The sequence below is a fragment of the Lotus japonicus genome, chromosome 3, assembly GCF_012489685.1.
Source record: "Lotus japonicus ecotype B-129 chromosome 3, LjGifu_v1.2".
Lineage (NCBI taxonomy): Eukaryota > Viridiplantae > Streptophyta > Magnoliopsida > Fabales > Fabaceae > Lotus > Lotus japonicus.
The window spans coordinates 37,569,379-37,592,746 of record NC_080043.1 but is presented as its reverse complement, the minus strand read 5'-3'; the positions used below and the strand labels follow the sequence as shown (position 1 = coordinate 37,592,746).

The following is a 23,368-nucleotide window of genomic DNA, read 5'->3' as shown; positions in this document are numbered from 1 at the left end:
TAGGAAGGGTTAGGGACGTCAGGCCCAACTCCACATCTATAAATAAGGGATGAACGTCAATTGTAAAGGACTCTTGGCTCATTTGAGAAATAACAAGATTGAAATTCATTTACTATCTCTCTCTAAAGCGGTTACGCTCTCATTCTCTCTAAGAATCTCGCATCATGTTCCTTACACTCTAGGTACTATACCTCATCTCAATGTTCATGGATAGAACAAGTAATGAACCCCTCTTAATTACCAATTAATCAGAATAAAAGCCAAATAAAACAAACAACTTCTCCCCCAAGCAAAGCTAAGTGTCCGGCGACCACATGGAACATTAGGGTTCCAAAACCCTAATTTCCATCTTCTCCCAAGCCCAAGTCCAATCCTTGCCCGATTAGGTTTTATCACACTCCACTTAAGCCCACAACCTCTGATTAGGTAATTAATTAAACAATTAATCACTAATTTAAAGGAATAATACAAAATGCAATTTCTTACTTTTAGCAAAATTCGTAAGAACTGTACAGCCAGACCTACAGTCACTAAAACGTGAATATATCGGGCTACAGAGATCGGAATGACATGAACCAACGAGAGATTTTAGCTAACTCAGAGAGCTAATACTCTCATGAAGAAAGCTTCTCAAGATTAGGTCGTTAAGACCTCTCACAAATTCACACAAAGTCACGGACAGATTTGCAAATAACTCAAACTTCACTAAAACTTGACTTGTATTCATTAACTCACATAAGCAATACATTAGTAAGTTTAGGGTCTTACATCCAACACATCATTGATGACTTGAGTTGCTTCTTCATTGGGAACACCGTCTTCTTGATCAACATCAACCTGGGGGTCAGGCACTGACTCATCAGAGATGTCCTGAACACTAGAAGCTTTTTATGTTCCTTTATTGACAACAACATGCTTGATTCTCAGACTTCTCGTCCTCTTGGCTGGTCCAGAAGATTATGGAGAGGCAATTTTAGCAGAGGAGCGTGTAACCCTAGAGAGTGTGGAGGATGAAGTCTTCAATCCAAGGAATTTGACTCCATGAGAATTCTGAACAGGCTTGGGACCGGCAACGTTCTTCTTTCCTGAATCTTGAGTCATGATTGTGAATAACTTGAGACAAATACAAAAGTAACCGTTAGAGGTTAGAGAGCAAGATGAGTGAGAATAACTAAAATTTGTGGAATCAAGAAAGTGTAATACTGTGACTTCCTCAATCTCATCAAGGGTGGTTAAATAGTGAGAAAAGTAGTGGTTGCCCTTAACATGTGTAAATAACTGCTATAAGTCAATTATTACACAATTTCCTAATTTTCCTCTAAGTTTTTCACACTTTGCCACATCCAAGGCCTTAGTAAAAATATCTGCTAACGGCAGATCACTTTCCACATGTTCAAGAGTGATAACTATTTCTTCAACCAAATCTCTGATAAGGTGATGACAGATATTAATATGCTTGGTACGACTATGTTGAATAGGATTCTTTGAAAAGCTGATGGCGCTCAAGTTGTCACAGTATAATGTCATAACATCTTGTAAGACATTGTATTCCTTCAACATCTGCTTCATCCACAGCAATTGAGTGCAACCACTTCCAGCAGCTATATACTCAGCCTCAGCAGTGGATAAGGAAACACAATTTTGTTTCTTGCTGAACCAAGAGATAAGATTATTCCCCAAAAAGAAACATCCACCCGAAGTGCTCTTCCTGTCATCTGCATTTTCTGCCCAATCTGCATCACAGTACCCTACAAGACTGGAGTTTGTATGATGAGCATAAAAGATGCCATAATCACTAATTCCACTAACATACTTGATAATCCTCTTTACTTGTATAAGATGGCTTTCCTTAGGAGCAGCTTGATACCTTGCACACACTCCTACTGCAAAGGAAATGTCAGGTCTAATAGCAGTGAGGTACAGAAGACTTCCTATCATACTCCTGTATAGACTTTGATCAACATCAGGTCCACTATCATCTTTTGTCAATTTAATGTGAGTGGTTGCTGGATTTCTCTTATGAGTTGAACCTTCAAGACCAAACTTCCTGACTAATTCTTTGGCATACTTGCTCTGTGAAATAAACTTAGACTCTTTCATCTGTTTCACTTGCAATCCCAAGAAATAGTTTAAATCACCAACCAAACTCATTGTCTGACATCCCTCCAAAGACAATGTCATCAACATATATCTGGGCTATCATGATATTTTCACCATCATTTTTCACAAATAGCGTCTTGTCTATCCCTTCTTTGTTGTATCCCTTGTTTGTCAAAAATTCAGTCAGTCTTTCATACCAAGCCCTTGGTGCTTGCTGTAATCCATACATTACCTTTCTCAACTTGTAAACATGATCTGGAAATGTTGGATCTACAAAGCCCTTTGTTTGTTCTACATAGACCTCCTCATTCAGATAGTCATTCAAAAAGGCACTATTTACATCCACCTGATACAGTTTGAACTTCAGTAGACATGCTACTCCCAACAACAATCTGATTGAATCCAAACAAGCAACTGGAGCAAATGTCTCATCAAAATCAATTCCTTCAATCTGAGTATACCCTTGAGCAACTAATCTGGCATTGTTTCTCGTTACAGTACCATTTTCATCTGACTTTTCTGAAAATCCACTTGGTACCAATCACATTCACACCATCCGGTCTTGGAACAAGATCCCACACTTCATTTCTCTTGAATTGACCTAGTTCTTCTTACCTGACATTCATCCAGTACTCATCTGTTAGAGCTTCCTTGATGTTCTTTGGTTCAATCTTGGAGATAAAACATGCATTTTCTATGATATCTATAGATCTAGTAATGACTCCTTCATTTAGATTCTCTATAATGTTCTTTTTGGGATGAATTTTCTGAATCTTGATTGATGGAACAACCTCCTTTGGTGACACATGCTCATTTTGTTCTTCCGACTCAATGTCAGACCTGATGTTTGTGACATTTGTTCTTTCATCAACTGTCTGAGGCACATTATCATCTCCATCTGCATTGTCTTCTTCCAGATTGTTTCCACTATCATCAACAACAACATTTATAGACTCTTTCATTGTCTTTGTGCGAGAATTAAAGACCATGTATGCCTTACTATTCATTGAGTAACCCAAAAATATCCTTTCATCACTCTTGGGATCCAGTTTCCTTCTTTGTTCTCTATCAGTCAAAATGTAGCATTTACTTCCAAAGACATGAAAGTATTTAACAGCAGGTTTCTTGCATTTCCACAACTCATATGAAGTAGAGTCAGTTCCTGAACGAACAATTACCCTATTGTAAATGTAGCAAGCAGTGTTTATGACCTCAGCCCATAAATGATAAGGAACTTTCTTTCCATGAAGCAACATTCTAGCAGATTCTTGCAGAGTTCTGTGCTTTCTTTCAACTACACCATTCTATTGAGGAATGATAGGAGTTGAAAATTCATGCTTGATTCCTTCATTGACACAGTATTATGAGAATTTACTATTCTCAAATTCCTTTCCATGATCACTTCTAATTCTCACAATTCCATTTCCCTTCTCTCTCTGGAGTTGCTGACTTAGCTCTCTGAAGATTTCAAAAGTTTCTGATTTTTCTGCAATAAAGCTCACCCAAGTGAATCTTGAAAAATCATCAACACAGACAAAGACATGCTTTTTCCACCAAAGATTTTCTTTCTGCATTGGTCCCATTAAATCCATGTGTAGCAGTTCCAAAGATCTTGTTGTAGCAACATGAGTTAGTTTCTTGTGAGAAGTCTGAGTCTGCTTTCCAACCTGACATTCTCCACACACTTTGTCCTCTTCAATCTTCAGTCTAGGAAGGCCTCTGATAGCTTCCTTAGAGATGACCTTCTTCATGCTTTTAGGATTGAGATGCCCTAGTTTTTTATGCCATAGCTTTACCTCATCTTTCTTTGACATGAGACACATTGAAGTCAGAGCCTTGTTCTGTGGAGACCATATATAGCAGTTGTCTTTGGATCTCACTCCAATCATGATCACTTCCTCATTCTCATCAGTAACTTTGCAACCAGCTTTGTTGAATGAGACATTCAGATCCAGGTCACACAGTTGACTTATACTGATTAGGTTTGCAGTTAATCCTTCCACCAGTAGCACATTATTCAGATTTGGAGAGCCACCACTAACAATCTTCCCAGATCCTTTGATCTTTCCTTTAGCACCATCCTTTGGTAGAATATGGCTTGATGTTGTCAAGATACATCTTCACGCCTGTCACATGCCTGAAACAACCACTATCAAAATACCAATCCTCCTTAGAAGACACTCTCAAAGAGGTGTAGGCAACTAGTGATGTAACATTGTTCTTAGGTTTCCATTCTCTTCTTTTTGGATTAGCATAAGTATACTTCTGAATGAGTTTCCAGTTCTGAGGAGCCCCATAAAGTCTGTAACAATAAGGTCTTATATGTCCATGCTGACCATAGTGATGACATCTCCAACTTGAGCTTCTCACTTTCTGAACCAGAGGATAAGAATCATCAGCATAGCCTAAACCTGTCATATCCTTTGCCACTTTTCCTGTTTCCAAAATCAGATCAAACACATCAGTCCCTTTATTCAACATACGAACAGATTTTATCATACCTTCAATCTTTGATTTCAACACAGTGACTTCTTCTTGAAGATTGTCATTTACGATCAGCAAATTCTGCTTCTCAATTTCCAGATCCTTGACAGTCCCTTCCAATTTCTTTCCCTTTTCACAAGCATCCTTCCAGTTGTTGAACAAGAGTTTATAGGTTTCAACAAGTTTCTCCTCAGATACTTCACCATCACTTGACTCAGTTTCAGAATTACATTTCACAGTGAGACCCATGACTTGAGGTTCATCTTCCTCTTCTGAATCACTATCTGACCAAGTAGCCACCATTCCTTTTCCAAGCTTCTGCAGATAAGTTGCACATTCTGCCTTAATATGACCATATCCTTCACATTCATGACATTGAACTCCTTTGCTTTTGTTAGGTTTGTATTCTTCCTTGTTTCTGTGAGCATAACCAGAGTTCTTCCCAATGTTAGACCGCTTTTCTGGCACATTTGGTCTAGGCCTTCTTTCAAACCTCCTCATAAATTTGTTGAATTTTCTTCCAAGCAGTGTTATTGCCTCAGACAGATTTTCATCAGACTCTTTCTCACTTAGATCGTCATCTTCAGTATTTGACACAAATGTTATGCTTTTATTCTTCTTATCTGACCTTTCATTAAGTGACATCTCAAAGGTTTGCAAAGAGCCAATGAGTTCATCAACCTTTATAGTACCAATATCCTGAGCTTCCTCAGTAGTTGTAACCTTCATATCAAATCTCTTAGGTAAGGACCTGAGAATCTTCCTGACAAGCTTTTCTTCAGACATTTGTTCTCCCATAGCAAATGATGCATTTACCATGTCTCGCACCCTCATGTGAAATTCAGAAATAGTTTCATCCTCCTTCATCTTCAGGTTCTCCAATTGAGTAGTGAGAAGTTGAAGTCTTGACACTCTCACTCTTGTAGTGCCTTCATGAGCCAACCTAAGGATTTCCCAGGCATCCTTTGCCACAGTGCAGGTGTTGATCAATCTGAACATGTTCTTGTCCACTCCATTGAAGATGGCATTCAGTGCTTTTGAGTTACTGAGTGCTTTATCATCTTCTTCCTTGGTCCATTCTTCCTCAAGCTTCAGTTCAGTGGTTGAAGTTCCTTCTTTGTCTCTCTTCATAGGGTGCTTCCAGCCTTTGACAATAGATTTCCAGGTCTTGCTATCAATAGATCTAAAAAATGCAATCATGCGTGCTTTCCAGTAGTCATAGTTAGTACTATCCAAGATTGGTGGCCTATGAACAGATCCTCCTTCCTTGTTGTTGTCCATAATACCAGAAGTATTTTCCTAGATCTCACCCAATAGCAGAACAGGGGTGCCTGCTCTGATACCAATTGAAATTATGGCAACTGTAGGACATATGTTTTACCAGATGTCTAAGACATCTTGTACAACATTACACAAAACACAGCAAACACTTAAACAAGTTAAAGTCAAGAAAAGCTAAAAATCACACAAGAGATTGTTAACCAAGTTCGGTGCAATATCACCTACGTCTGAAGGGTTTTCACCCGAGAAAGATAATCCACTATTATAGAGAAATTGTACACAAAAGGTCTCAACAGAACTGCCCCAGTTCAACTACCTTTTCTACCTATCTCTACCTGTTGCTTATTACTTAGTTCTCCCCCTAAGTATGAGAATCCCTCTCACTTTATTACTCTCAATCACTGGCACAATTATTGAACTCAAACAAGAGTACAAAGACAGATCTCAAGATCACACGGCTAACACAACTCTTAGCTTACAACAATGGCATATAGCTGCTAAGAGAACACTCAGAATGAACTCAATAAACCCTAATACAAAACACACGGTCAGCACAGAGTCCATAAACATGCAATTGGGAAGTTGTTTCAGAAACAAAGAAGTAACAAATCTGCATAGAATCTCCAGACCGTGAATAAGGTGCAGATACAAACTTCCACAAATAACCCCAAATCAAACCCTCGTGAGCCGGATTTGATAACACTAAATATCTCCTTTGACGACGCACAGAAGCTTCCAACAATAACCTAACTTGATCACAAAGTAATCAACACAAAGCTTCAGAAAAACTGCCAAGTAACAGAACGTCTCCCAGGGACAAATGTCATAGCACGATGTTACAACATCTTGTCCGACAACTTGGCACACACAAGCATCAGCTAAAATGCAGACAACCATAACAATGGAACAACAATAATAAATTATCGATCCCTCGAGGATTTTGATTCAATACTAATTCTCTTAACTTCTAAGATTTAGATTATGAAAATAAAAACCAATTTTAAGGATTTTGAAGATTGTAGAAATCACTCATAAAAAGTAAGAACGAAAATTAAAATAGTTTGAGAAATCAGTTGAGAAGATAGGACTTGGGTCTTGTTTCACCTATTCGGCTTATGCCTTCATTCTAACAATGTTCATATGAATCTAATAAACTTCTATACGATGATTTAGCCTATGTTCTAAGATGTTGATATCTCACACGCCCTAGACTTTCAATTCAATTACTAAGTCTGTTTTACGAGCACCTACACCAGGGAATTGAAGATTAAGTCCTGTTTAAACTAGGCAACGCAATTAGGTTCTACTCTTGAATCAAGCAGTAGGGAACGCCTAATCTAATTGTTTCCTTGTTTCTCTAATTCCTAGTCAACTTTCGTTCTTATAAGAATCAGTAAATTACTTGCATACATTCAAGTATAATCAAGATAAATTGAAATAACTACGTAGATTGGAAAATAGAATTCATATGAAGCAAATGTTCGAATCAAAACATAATCCTAAAAAGGATCCACAAACCAAGTACTAAAAGAGGTTTACTCAAGCATGTCCATAATCAAGATTACAAGAAAGAAGAAATAAAATCTAGAATCTCCAGTAGAAGCCTTGGAAAGGCTCTGAAAACCCTAAGAAATTCGTGCTCAATTGCAATCCTGAAAGCTCAAAGTGTTCCAACGTGAAAAAGGGTAAAGAGATCATATTAAAATCAGGTTTTATACCCTTTCAAGAGGAGTTTGGCAAATTTTCGCCAGGAAACACATAAATTTGCATGAAAATTCGGGCCAAAATAACACAACACGATAATTGCACGAAATAAGGAAGGAATTGAGCGAATTTTCACGCCAAAAATTCCAGCAACCATGATGCTCAAGTATTTGCGCGAGAAACAAGCTAAATTTGCACGGATTTCATGCCAAAATCTCCAGCCCCTCCATATATTCTTCTTTTCTTTATTTCCTTTAAATATTAACCTAAAATAACAAAGGGAAATAATTAATAATTATAACCAGAATTAACTAAAAGATAGAAAAAAATAACAACTTCAAATAACTTGATTAAATCCTAAAGAAATCTAGAAAAATAACCTAAAAACTATAACAAGATAATAAAACTAATTAAAATAACAACATACTAAAATAATGCAAATACTTAACTAAAAATAATGAAATAACTTAAATAAACCCCACAAAACATGTAAATTACCACATCAAAGAACCATAGAACCGTGGGTTATCACACCTCTATACTCAACGACAGCTTGTCCTCAAGCGTAAACTTAAGCAAGCTTGTTCTCAAGCACAAAACAAATTAACTCCAAGATAAATGCCAAAACAAGTAGTAAACTAGATACACATGCTCAACAAAGGCAATTAGTTCATGAGCATACTGAACCAAGAAATAAGGGACCTAAATCAGAGAGGGTGAAAACACTAGGGCAGTGGGGATCATAAATCACATCAAACACTCACCCACACAAACATGCATCATCAATCATTTAGTGCATCTGGCAATACAAATACTATGTCTCGATTCAGATAATCAATCACATCAAAACAGACAACGTAATGTTATGCAACCAGTAAGAGATTCAAATGGGTTGCTATGTGGCTAAGGTGTAACGTTAGGTAGGATAAGAAAAGAACGCACAAGGCTACACACAAGAGCAGCTAAGTGATCTATTTCATTGATAACTCAGAGCATTATTCAAAAAGCTCTTAAGGTTCTTGTCTCTCCTTTTATTCATTTTCGTTCTATTCCTTCTTCTTCTTTTTTTCTGTTTTCTTTTCCTTTTTGTTTCCTTTTCACATTTTCCATTTTTTTCATCTCCACAAACTTTGTAACATTTTCACTTGCACTAAGAGAGAAAGAGAACCTTTTCACACACATTTTATGATTATCTCTATTCACGGCTAAGATCACTTAACAATTCACAAATATGTTTACAATTAGAGATCAAGAAAATATTACAATCATGTTCAACTTTGGCAACTAAGGATTAACTAAAACAATATCTGAAAGCCATAAAATATGCCTAAAAATCTTACACCCGTCACAAGCATAACACTATCAATTCAACATGCATTTCAAAGCAGAACCAGAAAAGTGCAAGTAAGTCAGGAATCAGTATAAAACATTCAACACTCAGCAAAAACAAGGGGTAAAATGATGGACCCCGAATGAATTCAGACCAACACCACCCAACGGCTCACCCCGCAAACCTAGAATTCTCTCACCTCTCTCAACAGAATGTCATGTCCCAATAACTTCACAGAACAAGTGTATCGAAAACTTTTGAAGACAAGGCATTTAGCCAGAGTTAAATCCACTTGAGAGGTTAAGCATATGAGAAATAATAACTAAGGTTAAAAGAATGTGCAAAACTAGTGTTTGCAACTAAATAACTTAACGCATAATGCATAATCATAAAATTAAATGAGAGATGAGTGGTTTAATAAAACTCTCTGTACTCAATTTGGGTGCAAAAAGTGATAGCATCAGGGCTCTGTCAGTTGGCCCCTCCAACTCAATTTCAATCATGTAAAATTCTTAGTCCTTGCAAAAATGAGCACACTAAGACTCAGCATAAAATGAAGAGTCAAACTAAAAAGTAAAATATTTTGTTTTTTTAAACTTAGGTTGTCTCCCAAAAAGCACTATTTATAGTCTTTGTTAGAATCTCCTCCCCACTCAGTTGGGAGGGTCAGTCTGCAATATTGCCTTCCCTCTAAATATTTCTCCCCCATAGTAGAGTTTCAACCTATGTCCATTGACAGTGAAATTATACTTTGAGGTTGGGTTCTCAATCTCAACAACACCATGGGGAGAGACCTTAGTAACCACGTATGGTCGTGACCAGTGAGACATGAACTTACCAGAGAACCATCTTAACCTAGAGCTATACAATAACACTTGTTCCTCAGGCTCAAACTCTGGCTTGGTCCAACCTAAAGCAGATTTAAACTCTCTCAAAATTTTTAACGATTTCTCTTCTTATAAAGGAGAAAAAGAACTACTTAAGATCACAGGTGGTACCTCTCCTTCCTCAAGATAAGCATTGTAAGACCTGGATTTTCAGAGCAAGTTAATTTCCGACTCACGCGTAGAATCATGTAAGCGTGACAGGAGGTTGATATTTGAGAAAGATTAATGAAGAAGAAAGTTCAAGAATTGCTTGAGGAATGTTGCGTAGTTGCTTCCGGAGTTAGGGAGAGTCGTCTGCACACCTGCCTTATGGCGAGCGTGTCCAGTATAGGCTATATCGCTTTTAGAGCAACGTTTTAAGTGAGATTTCGAACTCTTGGAAAATTTAAAGATTCTCTTTATTTTTCCTTCGACCAGCGTTTCATTTCGGAACTCTGGACTGTACGCACGATAGGTTTCACTTTTTGGAAGTCCGTCGACGCTTATTTCTTTGCTCCGAAACCCTAGATTCGAGCGATGGATGAAGACTTTTTCTATTCGGTACTTCTAACGAAGATTCCGTTCGCGATGCCAGATTTTTTTCGACATTTCCAATCTTTCTCCAGTACAAAGTTTTGTCGTTTGAGCATCACAGCAAAAAGTAGTTTTTCGGGACAGATTAACTTACACCGCTTTTGGGATTTTAGATATCGTTTTTCCCAAATGTCAGAGATTTGTTTTGAGTTCTGGAATTCTGTCGCCAGAATCTCTCTTAGAGTTCTTCAGTGAACGTGCTGCAAAAATCGGAATCGCGAAATTTTCATTTTCCCGCGATTTCACCCGCCTATAAATAGGCGAAAAAGCAAAATATCTCTCATTTTCTTCACATTGGGGCCGTGGATTGAGGAGAGGAGAGGGAGAGGAGATTTTCGCGAAAACTCGACCAATCTTCGTGCAGTTCGTCCCTACTTCAAGGTATCGAGGTAACTAGCTTGATTCTTACCTCTGATTACTGTTTCTACTGCGTTTCTGTGCTCACAGTTTTGAGCTTTTTGTAAAACTGTAAGTTTTCTCTGATTTCTTGCTTGGGTTATCTTCCCTACGTTCACAAGAGTCTAAAACCTCTGTCATTAATCGCTGATTGCGATCGAGCTGTCCAGGATCTGAAAAACAGATTCAAAACCCTTTTTGTCTCACATTTCGAAACTTTATTGTCGAAAAGACGTAATCTGACTTCGTGCCTTTAGGATTTGTTGTCACGGATGTCGTGAGGATCATTGCTGTCAAATTTGTTTTCCGAACTGGTAACTTTGAGGGTTTGAGCTTTTATTTTGGACCAAAATGCCCCTGAACGGCCGTATTTCGACCCGATTGTCCGAAAATTGTTCTGACAGTTTCTTTGCCTTAGTTTTACCCTAAAACTACCTTGTAAATAGATTTGATCGAAGAAAAAGAGCCGAAGCTCTTTTTCCTTAAGGGCCGTGGGCTGTTCCTTTAGGGGGGGGGGGGGGAGTTTTTCGTTTTCGAAAACTTGTCTTTTCGTACCCGATGGTCGTATTCTGAAGCTTTAATGCTTTGTCTATCATATATGTGTTGTATTGCGATCGAACTAATCGATTTTGTTTGAATTCTGCTTTGTTTTTCTCCGAGGTTCAGTTGAAGGAACTTTGGGAGTTTCAGAGCATTTGTGTGAAGGAGATTTTGATTACGAGGCTGGAGCAGCTTGAGGTTAGGGCAACTTACTATATTAGCTAAGATTGCATGATAGGCGTCGATAAATTTGACTTATGCTTTATCTGATGTTGTTTATGATGATGAGTTGATGTTATGATGCTTTTCCATAACTTGTGATGTTGTGCTTTTGTTGGATTGTGCGTTTTGACGCAATTTCGGAGTGGAGATTCATTGAACTGGTGATCTTTGATATTTCGGGTTGGATGAACAACCCTAGGAAAGTTCAAATGTGGGGTTTGAGACTTAGCCATCTGTTAGGATTCGTTTGAATACTTAGACTTTCCCCGGGAAACTTCTTTTGGAGGGTTTTTGGAAAACTTAGAATGATTAGAATTTCGAAAACAAGAGACTTTGGGAAACTTAGACTTTGAGAAATAAACTCATAACTTGACTAATTCGAATCGAAACAATTTTTATTAATGTTTAAGGATAGGAGAACTGAAGGGGAAAATATTTACGAAAGATGGGGAAAAGTCGACTTTGTTGTGGGTTTGGAGAGTTATTGGAATTGGGAAAGCCACTAAGGTGAGCTATGGTGATGATTGAAAGTCACCGAGTACTCTAGTACTCTTGGGAGTGTTGTTCGAGTCGTGCTGTATTGACCGGCATAGACTCTGGGCTTTGTTTGTGGGTTTTGTTGTGGGAGTTGTGTTGTATTGACCGACACTAACTCCGAGTCGTGTTGTATTGACCGACACTGACTCTGGCTTTGATTTTGGGTTTTGTTGTTGGGGTTGTGTTGTATTGACCGACACTAATCCCATGGGTTATCTGTTGTTGGAGCCGTGTTGTATTGACCGACACTTAGTGCTTTTGTTGTTTGGGCTGTGTTGTATTGACCGACACTAGACCCTTGTGTATTCTTGTTGGTGGAGTTGTGTTGTATTGACCGACACTTTCTCCGAGTTGTGTTGTATTGGCCGACACTAACTCTTGGGTTGTTGAGATTGGGTTGTGAGCTAAACATTTTCGTGGTAAGAACGATTCGTTGTTTGGCTAACCATATTGAATCAATCGGGTGAATAACGGGAATGGTTCACCTGTGCATATCATGGTGATTAACGGGAATGGTTCACCTTGCATTTACGATGAATAACGGGAATGGTTCACCAAGGATGAATAACGGGAATGGTTCATCCAGGATGAATAACGGGAATGGTTCATCCATAGTGAAGAACGGGAATGCTTCACTTGTGGCGAACGAGAACGCGTCACAAATCCGGATCATATTGTGCATTTCACGCATACATTCATTCTAACTTGAATTGTGTGCTGTTTGTTTATTGAAGCATTGTTAGAGCCATAACATGCTAGGATTGTTTATATGTGTATATATCAACATATATCTATACCCCCTATCACATGTTGAGTGTATATCTACTTAATTCCGTGAGTTGACCCTAGCGCCTTGGCTTTGATTTCATGTTTGTGTTTGGGCGGTCGGCCTGCTGCCAGATGTCTACGGTGGAGTGGATTTCGACGGTCTCTCCCTCGGGGGGGGGGGGGGGAATCAGGTATGAGCTTGTGGATCGTGCTGCCCCACCACTTGGATAACGATCTTGTGTGTCATCGAGCGACGTACCGGGGAAGGGTCATGGAGGACCGGTCTGACGAGCGTGGACGTCTGACGAAAGGAGTGCTATGACGCATGGAGCTGAGCTTCAACTTGCCGACTTCAGATCGCTGTGGACTTGGACTCTGACTCCGACGCCGAAGTTGACTGTTACTCGCCGAGCGACGAGGATGAGGAGGAGGAGCTAGAGCGGTACCGGAAGGGTAGGTTTAGGCAGGCGTCATATTTTGTGTAGAGCTCTGATTCGTTTTGCTTTTGGGACAGGGTAAGTTCCCGACGCATGACTTTTGTGTGGTTCTCTTACTGAGGGATCACAGTGAGTCAGTCGGACCATAGGGGTCTTTGCTTAGGCCATTTTGAGGCCGACTTTCTCCTAGTGGGTTGTAATTAAAAAATTTCTTACTCACACTTCTGGGTCTGTATATTTTTGCCTGCGGGCACACTACTTGGAGTCCCTGCGAGTGCGCGTGACGGGAGAGTGCAGCTGAGGCTGTACATGTGTATATTTGATGTATATTGGTTAGTTTAGTGGTTGGGCTATGCCTTAATTTTCCATCACTTTATTTAAAAGGGATCATCGGAAAAAAAAATTACCTGTTTTCCGCGTAAAGTTTATTTTTGGTTACTAAAGTGACACCCAGAAATCAGGGTGTTACATTATGTTATCAGAGCTTAGTCGAGTCTTTCAGGAGTCTTTGGGGAATAGGTCTTCTGTGCTAGGTTGTGTGAGTCTGCAAAGAGTGAAAATTGATTGTCTGCAGAGCGACTTTCGCTCTAATTGTTTGCGTTACCACTTAACCATCTTGGATGGTTTGTCTAGTGCTACCGTAGGGTTAGTACTAATGGGACGTTTGATGAGACATAGGATGGTGGACCTTAACCGGATGGCGGAGGCAATAGCTACACTGATCGAGGCAATGATGAGCTAGGCTGCGGAAGACGCTTACATGCGCGCTGAAGAGGCTGCACGTGAGCATCATCAACGACTGATGGCGACGGCAATGTATCAACAAAGAGGAATGAGCCGAACAGGAGCTGGGGGACCAATGAGGTTAGGTTCCCAAGGCTATAACAGAAGGGAGAGCTACCATCAGTGGGGACCGTATCAGCGTTCCGATGGAAGAAATCGTATCTCAAGAGAGTACAAACCAACGACTGCTGATACAGGAGGGAAGCCAGTTGGAGACAAAGGGGTGACATGTTTCCGATGCGGAAAGTTTGGGCATTTTGCTAACAAGTGCTCAGTGATTGGACAGAGATGCTTCAAGTGTAACCGAGAGGGGCATCTAGCTGTGAACTGCAAGACACTTCAGGGGGGGACGTCTGACAGTAAGATGAAAGGGAGTGATGCTACCGGAGGGACAGGAAACAAGACTTCGGGAAGAACAGTGACGTGTTACAGGTGCAGGGAAGTAGGGCACTATGCCAGTACGTGCAAGATCAAGGGAAAACTATGCTTCAATTGCAACCAACCGGAACATTTCTCCAGAAGTTGTAAGGCACCCAAGGGCGAATCATAAGGGAATGTTGGGAAAGGAAAACGACTTGCTACAGAGGAAAGGATTCATATCAAGGAAGGAGCAAGAGTTGAGGAGTCGAACGAGGAAGAACGTGGGAACGATGGTAATATTTTAACTGTTCTCTTATTCTAAAATAACTTACTCTTTTCTCTTCGAAGCGAGTGTAACGCGCCTAACTTGTATTTACTACTTAGACTATGATCTTATGATTATTATCCCTAGTAGGACCTTATTCGAAGTTGCTCGTGTTTTAACTATAGAAGTTACACGAGGTTGGGAATAGCACACTAAGTCTAGAAAGTAGTCTTCCACCGATGCGATTATGAGGAAGCTAGTAGCTGAAGAACGAATCTTAGGGACATTCCGTATGGGTAGTATACGTGATATGTTGAGGGTGTGTAGTTCCGTAGCGGGATCATTAAAGGATTTAGTATCAGGATATTTGTGACTACTGGAGGATAGGAACTCATTGACCGTTCCAGTGGGTTTTTCTAAATTTCCACCTTCGATGTATTAGGCCTGATCAACCTAATATTGAGGGGGTGATATTCGGAATCACAGCTGGTAATGGACCTTGATAGAAGGATGTGTAAGATGAATTTGAATTGATTGAGGATTAGTCGGATTTGGGAGGAAAGTTCGTGTTAAGCATTTGATTGTAAAAGATTAAGATTTAAATCTGTGGAAGTCGATGAGTGTCGTATAGACATTGATTGGTTAGTTCGTGTGATTACTCCAAGTAGAGGTAGACTAAGTCAAGAGATTTAAGGCTGGAAAAGTATTAAGTAGTTTCTCGGAAGTTATGAAGTCATAGGTTATGTGATTACTGAGTGGAATTGTTAGAGACTAAATAAGTTGGATTTAATCAGGTTTTAGATGATAGCTTGATGGTAGCAAGATTGAGAAGAATTAACTCTGAACTAGATTGTTATAGTCGAGTTCCAGGAATAAGTATTGCTAAGCGTTTGATTAATATGTGGAGACATTATAGTCTTAAGAGATGAATTTTCATTTGAAAAGTGTTGAATTAATGATTAAGTTGGAGAAAGAAAGTTTTAGCATAAGTTGAATACTTGAGGTTGGTGATATGGATTCCAAAGAAATATGCTAAGATTACTAAGTGAGATTTACTAAGTTGGATTGAAATCTTAGGGTTAAGATTGATCTTGAGAGTCGGGAATCGCGTACGAGTAGGAGATCTTATGGTTGTAGGTGTGACAATGGGAGTTGAATCTTAGAAGATTGGAGATCTGAAGATGAGTTTCGGGTTAAATCCATTGAGGTATAATATAAGAGTGATCTTGAAGTAAATGAACTTTGGGTTGTGTAGGGTGTTAAGGTTGGGTATAAGTTGGTGATCGATTGATGTTGATTATGAGGTTGCGGACATAATGACCGTGTGATAAAATTTGAATGATGTTAGCATAATAAGTTGTGAATGTGAAAGCATGACGACACTGGTCAGGTCGTTTGGGTAAGTGAAGGAGTTATAGTTTTTAAGAAACGGATATTCATTTAAGAAGTATTGAAGGATTAAAGGTTATTAGAGGACCAAACTTGGTGAAGGTTTAGGTTTTAAATCTATGAATGTCTGTCTAAGGTGTGTAGGACTCGAAGTTTGTCAGAATTTGATTGAGAGATTAAGAAGTTGATTGACGAGATGGTGATTGAGTGACAAAAAGGAAAGTGTTAGTATTAAGATGAATACTTGAAGTTGTTATGTTTGGACAAGTTTCTTAGAGCCTAAGAGTGAATGAAACTTTGTTATGGATTTCGATGGTGCATATTACGGGTAACAAGTGAATTTTACTAAAGTTGAATGAGAATCCTAGGGCTAAGGTTGACCTAGTGAGCTGAGATTCCTGTACACATAAGAGATTCGGTGGTGTTAGAGGTTACGATAAGAGTTAAATCTCAGAATGTTGAAGGATCGGATGATAAGATGGCTAGTTAAGTCCCTTGAGGTATAGTTATGATTTAATCTTCTAGAGGATAAGTCTCGATTTGTGCGAAGTGTTAAGGATTTCGGTAAGTGTAAATAGGTTTGAGTGAGGGAAGTTTTGAGGAAGAAGACGATAATAATGGATTGTTAGATATTAAGAGGAGGATTATCTTATAAGTTGTTGATAAATTGATGTTGAAGGGGATAAGATCAGTGAAGGACATGAAATAAGGACATAAGTCGAGTGTTAATTTGAATGGTGACTAAGTAGAAGATTGATTTCATGGTGCGAGTGATGATAGTTACGAAGTTGGATGTGACGTTAATGGACGAGTTGAGTATTTACTTTGAGATGACAGAGAGGCACCGAGTTTAAGAAGAATTTCGGACGACCGAAAGTAAAGAAGTAAGTGGCTAAGATTGTGCGACTGCACGGAATGCCAACCGGTATCATTTCAAGCAGAGATCCGACGCAAGTGATCGAGCCAGACGACGTGAAGTTGAATGATGGTTTGTCTTTTGAGACACCGACAGTTAGCAGTGGGGAAAGGAGAGTGAAACAGTTAAGGGGAAAACAGCTTGCTTAAGTAAAGGTTATGAGGAACAATGACACGGGCAATGCTACATGGGAATTGGAAGATAAGATCAAGGAACTATATCCCGTACTTTTCGCAGAACTCTGAGTTTCGAGGACGAAACTTTCTTTTTGGAGGGGAGTATTGTAAGACCTGGATTTTCAGAGCAAGTTAATTTCCGACTCACGCGTAGAATCAGTGTAAGCGTGACAGGAGGTTGATATTTGAGAAAGATTAATGAAGAAGAAAGTTCACGAATTGCTTGAGGAATGTTGCGTAGTTGCTTCCGGAGTTAGGGCGAGTCGTCTGCACACCTGCCTTATGGCGAGCGTGTCCAGTATAGGCTATATCGCTTTTAGAGCAACGTTTTAAGTGAAATTTAGAACTCTTGGAAAATTTAAAGATTCTCTTTATTTTTCCTTCGACCAGCATTTCATTTCGGAACTCTGGACTGTACGCACGATAGGTTTCACTTTTCGGAAGTCCCACGACGCTTATTTCTTTGCTCCGAAACCCTAGATTCGAGCGATGGTTGAAGAATTTTTCTATTCGGGACTTCTAACGAAGATTCCGTCCGTGTTGCCAGATTTGTTTCGACATTTCCAATCTTTCTCCAGTACAAAGTTTTGTCGTTTGAGCATCACAGCAAAAAGTAGTTTTTCGGGACAGATTAACTTACACCGCTTTTGGGATTTTAGATATCGTTTTTCCCAAATGTCAGAGATTTGTTTTGAGTTCTAGAATTCTGTCGCCAGAATCTCTCTTAGAATTCTTCGGTGAACGTGCTGCAAAAATCGGAATCGCGAAATTTTCATTTTCCTGCGATTTCACCCGCCTATAAATAGGCGAAAAAGCAAAATATCTCTCATTTTCTTCACATTGGGGCCGTGGATTGAGGAGAGGAGAGGGAGAGGAGATTTTCGCGAAAACTCGACCAATCTTCGTGCAGTTCGTCCCTACTTCAAGGTATCGAGCTAACTAGCTTGATTCTTACCTCTGATTACTGTTTCTACTGCGTTTCTGTAGTCGTTTCTGTGCTCACAGTTTTGAGCTTTTTGTAAAACTGTAAGTTTTCTCTGATTTCTTGCTTGGGTTATCTTCCCTACGTTCCCAAGAGTCTAAAACCTCTGTCATTAATCGCTGATTGCGATCGAGCTGTCCAGGATCTGAAAAACTGATTTAAAACCCTTTTTTGTCTCACATTTCGAAACTTTATTGTCGAAAAGACGTAATCTGACTTCGTGCCTTTAGGATTTGTTGTCACGGATGTCGTGAGGATCATTGCTGTCAAATTTGTTTTCCGAACTGGTAACTTTGAGGTTTTGAGCTTTTATTTTGGACCAAAATGCCCCTGAACGGCCGTATTTCGACCCGATTGTCCGAAAATTGTTCTGACAGTTTCTTTGCCTTAGTTTTACCCTAAAACTACCTTGTAAATAGATTTGATCGAAGAAAAAGAGCCTCCTTAAGGGCCGTGGGCTGTTCCTTTAGGGGGGTGGAGTTTTTCATTTTCGAAAACTTGTCTTTTCGTACCCGATGGTCGTATTCTGAAGCTTTAATGCTTTGTCTATCGTTTATGTGTTGTATTGCGATCGAACTAATCGATTTTGTTTGAATTCTGCTTTGTTTTTCTCCGAGGTTCAGTTGAAGGAACTTTGGGAGTTTCAGAGCATTTGTGTGAAGGAGATTTTGATTACGAGGCTGGAGCAGCTCGAGGTTAGGGCAACTTACTATATTAGCTATGATTGCATGATAGGCGTCGATAAATTTGACTTATGCTTTATCTGATGTTGTTTATGATGATGAGTTGATGTTATGATGCTTTTCCATAACTTGTGATGTTGTGCTTTTGTTGGATTGTGCGTTTTGACGCAATTTCGGAGTGGAGATTCATTGATCTGGTGATCTTTGATATTTCAGGTTGGATGAACAACCCTAGGAAAGTTCAAATGTGGGGTTTGAGACTTAGCCATCTGTTGGGATTCGTTTGAATACTTAGACTTTCCCCGGGAAACTTCTTTTGGAGGGTTTTTGGAAAACTTAGATTGATTAGAATTTCGAAAACTAGAGACTTTGGGAAACTTAGACTTTGAGAAATAAACTCATAACTTGACTAATTCGAATCGAAACAATTTTTATTAACTTTTAAGGATAGGAGAACTGAAGGGGAAAATATTTACGAAAGACGGGAAAAAGTCGACTTTGTTGTGGGTTTGGAGAGTTATTGGAATTGGGAAAGCCACTAAGGTGAGCTATGGTGATGATTGAAAGTCACAGAGTACTCTAGTACTCTTGGGAGTGTTGTTCGAGTCGTGCTGTATTGACCGGCACAGACTCTGGGCTTTGTTTGTGGGTTTTGTTGTGGGAGTTGTGTTGTATTGACCGACACTAACTCCGAGTCGTGTTGTATTGACCGACACTGACTCTGGCTTTGATTTTGGGTTGTGTTGTATTGACCGACACTAATCCCTTGGGTTATCTGTTGTTGGAGCCGTGTTGTATTGACCGACACTTAGTGCTCTTGTTGTTTGGGCTGTGTTGTATTGACCGACACTAGACCCTTGTGTATTCTTGTTGGTGGAGTTGTGTTGTATTGACCGACACTTTCTCCGAGTTGTGTTGTATTGGCCGACACTAACTCTTGGGTTGTTGAGATTGGGTTGTGAGCTAAACACTTTCGTGGTAAGGACGATTCGTTGTTTGGCTAACCATATTGCATCAATCGGGTGAATAACGGGAATGGTTCACCTGTGCATATCATGGTGAATAACGGGAATGGTTCACCTTGCATTTATGATGAATAACGGGAATGGTTCATCATATGGTGAATAACGGGAATGGTTCACCATAGTGAAGAACGGGAATGCTTCACTTGTGGCGAACGGGAACGCGTCACAAATCCGGATCATATTGTGCATTTCACGCATACATTCATTCTGACTTGAATTGTGTGCTGTTTGTTTATTGAAGCATTGTTAGAGCCATAACATGCTAGGATTGTTTATATATGTATATATCAACATATATCTATACCCCTATCACATGTTGAGTGTATATCTACTTAATTCCGTGAGTTGACCCTAGCGCCTTGGCTTTGATTTCATGTTTGTGTTTGGGCGGTCGGCCTGCTGCCAGATGTCGACGGTGGAGTGGATTTCGACGGTCTCTCCCTCGGGGGGGGGGGAATCAGGTATGAGCTTGTGGATCGTGCTGCCCCACCGCTTGGGTAAACGATCTTTTGGGTCATCGAGCGACGTACCGGGGAAGGGTCATGGAGGACCGGACTGACGAGCGTGGACGTCTGACGAAAGGAGTTCTATGACGCATGGAGCTGAGCTTCAACTTGCCGACTTCAGATCGCTGTGGACTTGGACTCTGACTCCGACACCGAAGTTGACAGTTACTCGCCGAGCGACGAGGATGAGGAGGAGGAGCTAGAGCGGTACCGGAAGGGTAGGTTTAGGCAGGCGTCATATTTTGTGTAGAGCTCTGATTTGTTTTGCTTTTGGGACAGGGTAAGTTCCCGACGCATGACTTTTGTGTGGTTCTCTTACTGAGGGATCACGGTGAGTCAGTCGGACCATAGGGGTCTTTTCTTAGGCCATTTTGAGGCCGACTTTCTCCTAGTGGGTTGTAATTATAAACTTTGTTACTCACACTTCTGGGTCTGTATATTTTTGCCTGCGGGCACACTACTTGGAGTCACTGCGAGTGCGCGTGACGGGAGAGTGCAGTTGAGGCTGTACATGTGTATATTTGATGTATATTCGTTAGTTTAGTGGTTGGGCTATGTCTTAATTTTCCATCGCTTTATTTAAAAGGGATCATCGGAAAAAAAATTACCTGTTTTCCGCGTAAAGTTTATTTTTGGTTACTAAAGTGACACCCGGAAATCGGGGTGTTACAAGCATATTTGAGGGTAGGAGCAAGAGGTTTTAGCTCCAATTTTTCATAACTAATCGAAGTCTCCTCATCTCTTTTTAATTCTTCTCTGCAAACATTCCTAACCAAGAGAGATTAGACTGACTCCAATTGATTCACAGTTTCAGTATCACATTCAGAGAGATCGGGCTCAAGTCCTTCCATGATCACAGCTTCTAACGAGTCTTTCATAGATATCTTCATAAATTCCTCACAACCCAACTCATCCACTACCTCAACACTAAAAACACTCTCATCATTCTTATGTTTCAATGACTCAAAGACATTAAACCTCACTTTCTCTTCTTCTGCTTCTAAAGATAGAATTCTCTTCCTAAAATTAATTTTTGCATTGCCAGTTGCTAAAAAGGGTCTTCCTAGGATGATAGGTATTCTAGCAGCTTCTTCCATATCTAATATAACAAAACCGGCAGGGATAATAAATTTATCCACCCTAACAAGAACATCCTCTACGATCCCATAAGGAGTTTTGAGTTACCTATCAGCTAGTTGTAGGTTGATCATGGTGGGAGTGACCTCTCCTAAACCCAACCTCTCAAATATTGTGAGAGGCATCAAATTAATGCTTGCTCCTAAATCATAGAGAGCCTTAGCAACAGGTAGACCTTCAATTTCTACAGGAATTGTGAAACTACCAGGATCCTTCATCTTCTGAGGGAGCTTCCTTTGTAAAATAGCCCAACACTCGTATGTCATCATTATGGTTTCCTTTACGTCACTCAATTTTCTCCTCCCATACATAATATCTTTCATGAATTTAGCATAAGCAGGCATCTGTTCCAAAGCTTCAGACAATGGAATTTCAGAAAATGGAATATTAATTTGCAATTTTTTGAAAACTTGAAGAAATTTAGAAAATTGCTTCTCTAAATTCTTTTTCACCAAAGCTTTTGGAAAATATGCCTTGCAATTTCTATCAGTGGGGATGGTAGTGCTAGTTTTGTTCTTGTCCTTTTTTTTCTTTTCAGCTTCTATCTTATTCTCTCCTAAAGGGTCAATATCTCCTACAAACTCATCATTGACATTACTATTTTCTACCTTTTTTTGTTCAGACCCATTCAAGGTAACACCACTCCTAAGAGTTATGGCAGAACAATTTTCTTTAGGATTAATGGCAGTGTCTGAAGGAAACATACCTGGGGGCCTTTCTGTCATTTGTTTAGCCATCTGTCCCATCTGAGTCTCCAAATTTTTTATAGCAGCTTCATGATTTTTAAGACCAGTCTCTGATTTGTTGATGAAATTCTCCATCAGTTCTTCCCATATTTTCTTCCCACTTCCACTGCCTTGATCCTGAGTTTGTTCGGGTCTTGAATTCTGAGACTGAAATCTTTGATTTGAATATTGCCTTTGATTATTACCTCCTTGATTGGAGTTGTTTTGTTCCCTCCAGGAAAAGTTAGGATGATTCCTCCATCCTGGATTGTGATGTTGGAATAAGGATTATTTTGGGGATTGCCCAAAACCTTGACTTCCTCTTCAAAATCTGCTATGCAATCTTAACTGGCATGAGGACCACCACATGATCCACAATGGATGCTATCCACATTAGATATATTGGTTGTCTGGAACTGTCCTTGCATAGGTTTCATTTGTTGAGATAATTGCTTGTTTGAAGCAACCATCCTATCATATGCTTCTATTTCCCGTACACTCTTTCTGTTTTGGCGATCATTGGTACAGTTAATTGCCTTGCAGCCATTTTATCGATTAAGTCCCAACCTGTTGGAGCTGAAAGAGCATCAAATTTGCCACTAGTTGTTGCATCCAAGTATGATCTAGCAGAATAATCCAAACTGTCATAAAACCTCTCCACCTGCTCTCCCAAAGTGAGGTTGTGCTGAGGGGACTTCCTTAACAGTTTCTTGAACCAAGGATAACTCATTGGTCGGCGGTCTCAACCAGCACCCCTGAGTGACCCCTTGGCGCTCGCCTTTTTGACAATAGATTGTTCGCGGATATTCCTGCCTCATTCATCATTCCCATTGCATCGCCCACTATTGAATTTCCTTAATTTAAAAATTTGGATTTCTACACAGAATGTCAAATGTTAAATAAGTGAAAATGATTAGGGGCGGGCAATACCTCGTCATCAATCGGGCCGCTTCAATCAAACGTCACTCCATCCTCAAACACACGTTTCTGCGAGTTCCAAGGAGAGTTTCCATCATTATCATTGATGTCAGTTGTCTTTTCGCGCACATTATGAGAATTTCCCTCGTTTGGTGAAAACCCTAGGGTTTCCCAGCATGTCGTTTCGCAATCTCTTTCTCTCTCTTCCATATTGCTTATAAAAGCAACCCTTTCCATCATTTTT

The 23,368-nt window shown here is 39.8% G+C and overlaps 2 protein-coding genes across 2 annotated transcripts; both read right to left on the bottom strand.

Annotated features, from left to right (window-relative positions):
* Positions 1-2,134: 2,134 nt before the first annotated feature.
* LOC130744085 (uncharacterized) lies at positions 2,135-5,865 on the bottom strand. Its single transcript, XM_057596280.1, has 5 exons — positions 4,966-5,865; positions 4,234-4,902; positions 3,603-4,181; positions 2,716-3,404; positions 2,135-2,630 (listed from the first exon to the last, which is right to left on the bottom strand). The coding sequence occupies exons 1-5, from the start codon at positions 5,863-5,865 to the stop codon at positions 2,135-2,137; spliced, it is 3,333 nt and encodes a 1,110-aa protein (XP_057452263.1).
* Positions 5,866-21,525: 15,660 nt separating this feature from the next.
* LOC130744084 (uncharacterized) lies at positions 21,526-22,302 on the bottom strand. The gene has a single exon (XM_057596279.1). It carries the CDS (start codon positions 22,300-22,302, stop codon positions 21,526-21,528), a length of 777 nt encoding a protein of 258 aa, XP_057452262.1.
* Between the last annotated feature and the right edge of the window lie 1,066 nt (positions 22,303-23,368).

Excerpts from the sequence above, each read along its gene's own strand:
- LOC130744085 (XM_057596280.1), bottom strand. The coding sequence starts at position 5,865 with ATGGACAACAACAAGGAAGGAGGATCTGTTCATAGGCCACCAATCTTG. Across the intron at positions 3,405-3,602 it reads ATTTTTCAAGATTCACTTGG|AATGGTGTAGTTGAAAGAAA; the intron begins GTGAGCTTTATT and ends ATTCCTCAATAG. Across the intron at positions 2,631-2,715 it reads GAGTACTGGATGAATGTCAG|TGGATTTTCAGAAAAGTCAG; the intron begins GTAAGAAGAACT and ends ATTGGTACCAAG.
- LOC130744084 (XM_057596279.1), bottom strand. The coding sequence starts at position 22,302 with ATGGAGAATTTCATCAACAAATCAGAGACTGGTCTTAAAAATCATGAA.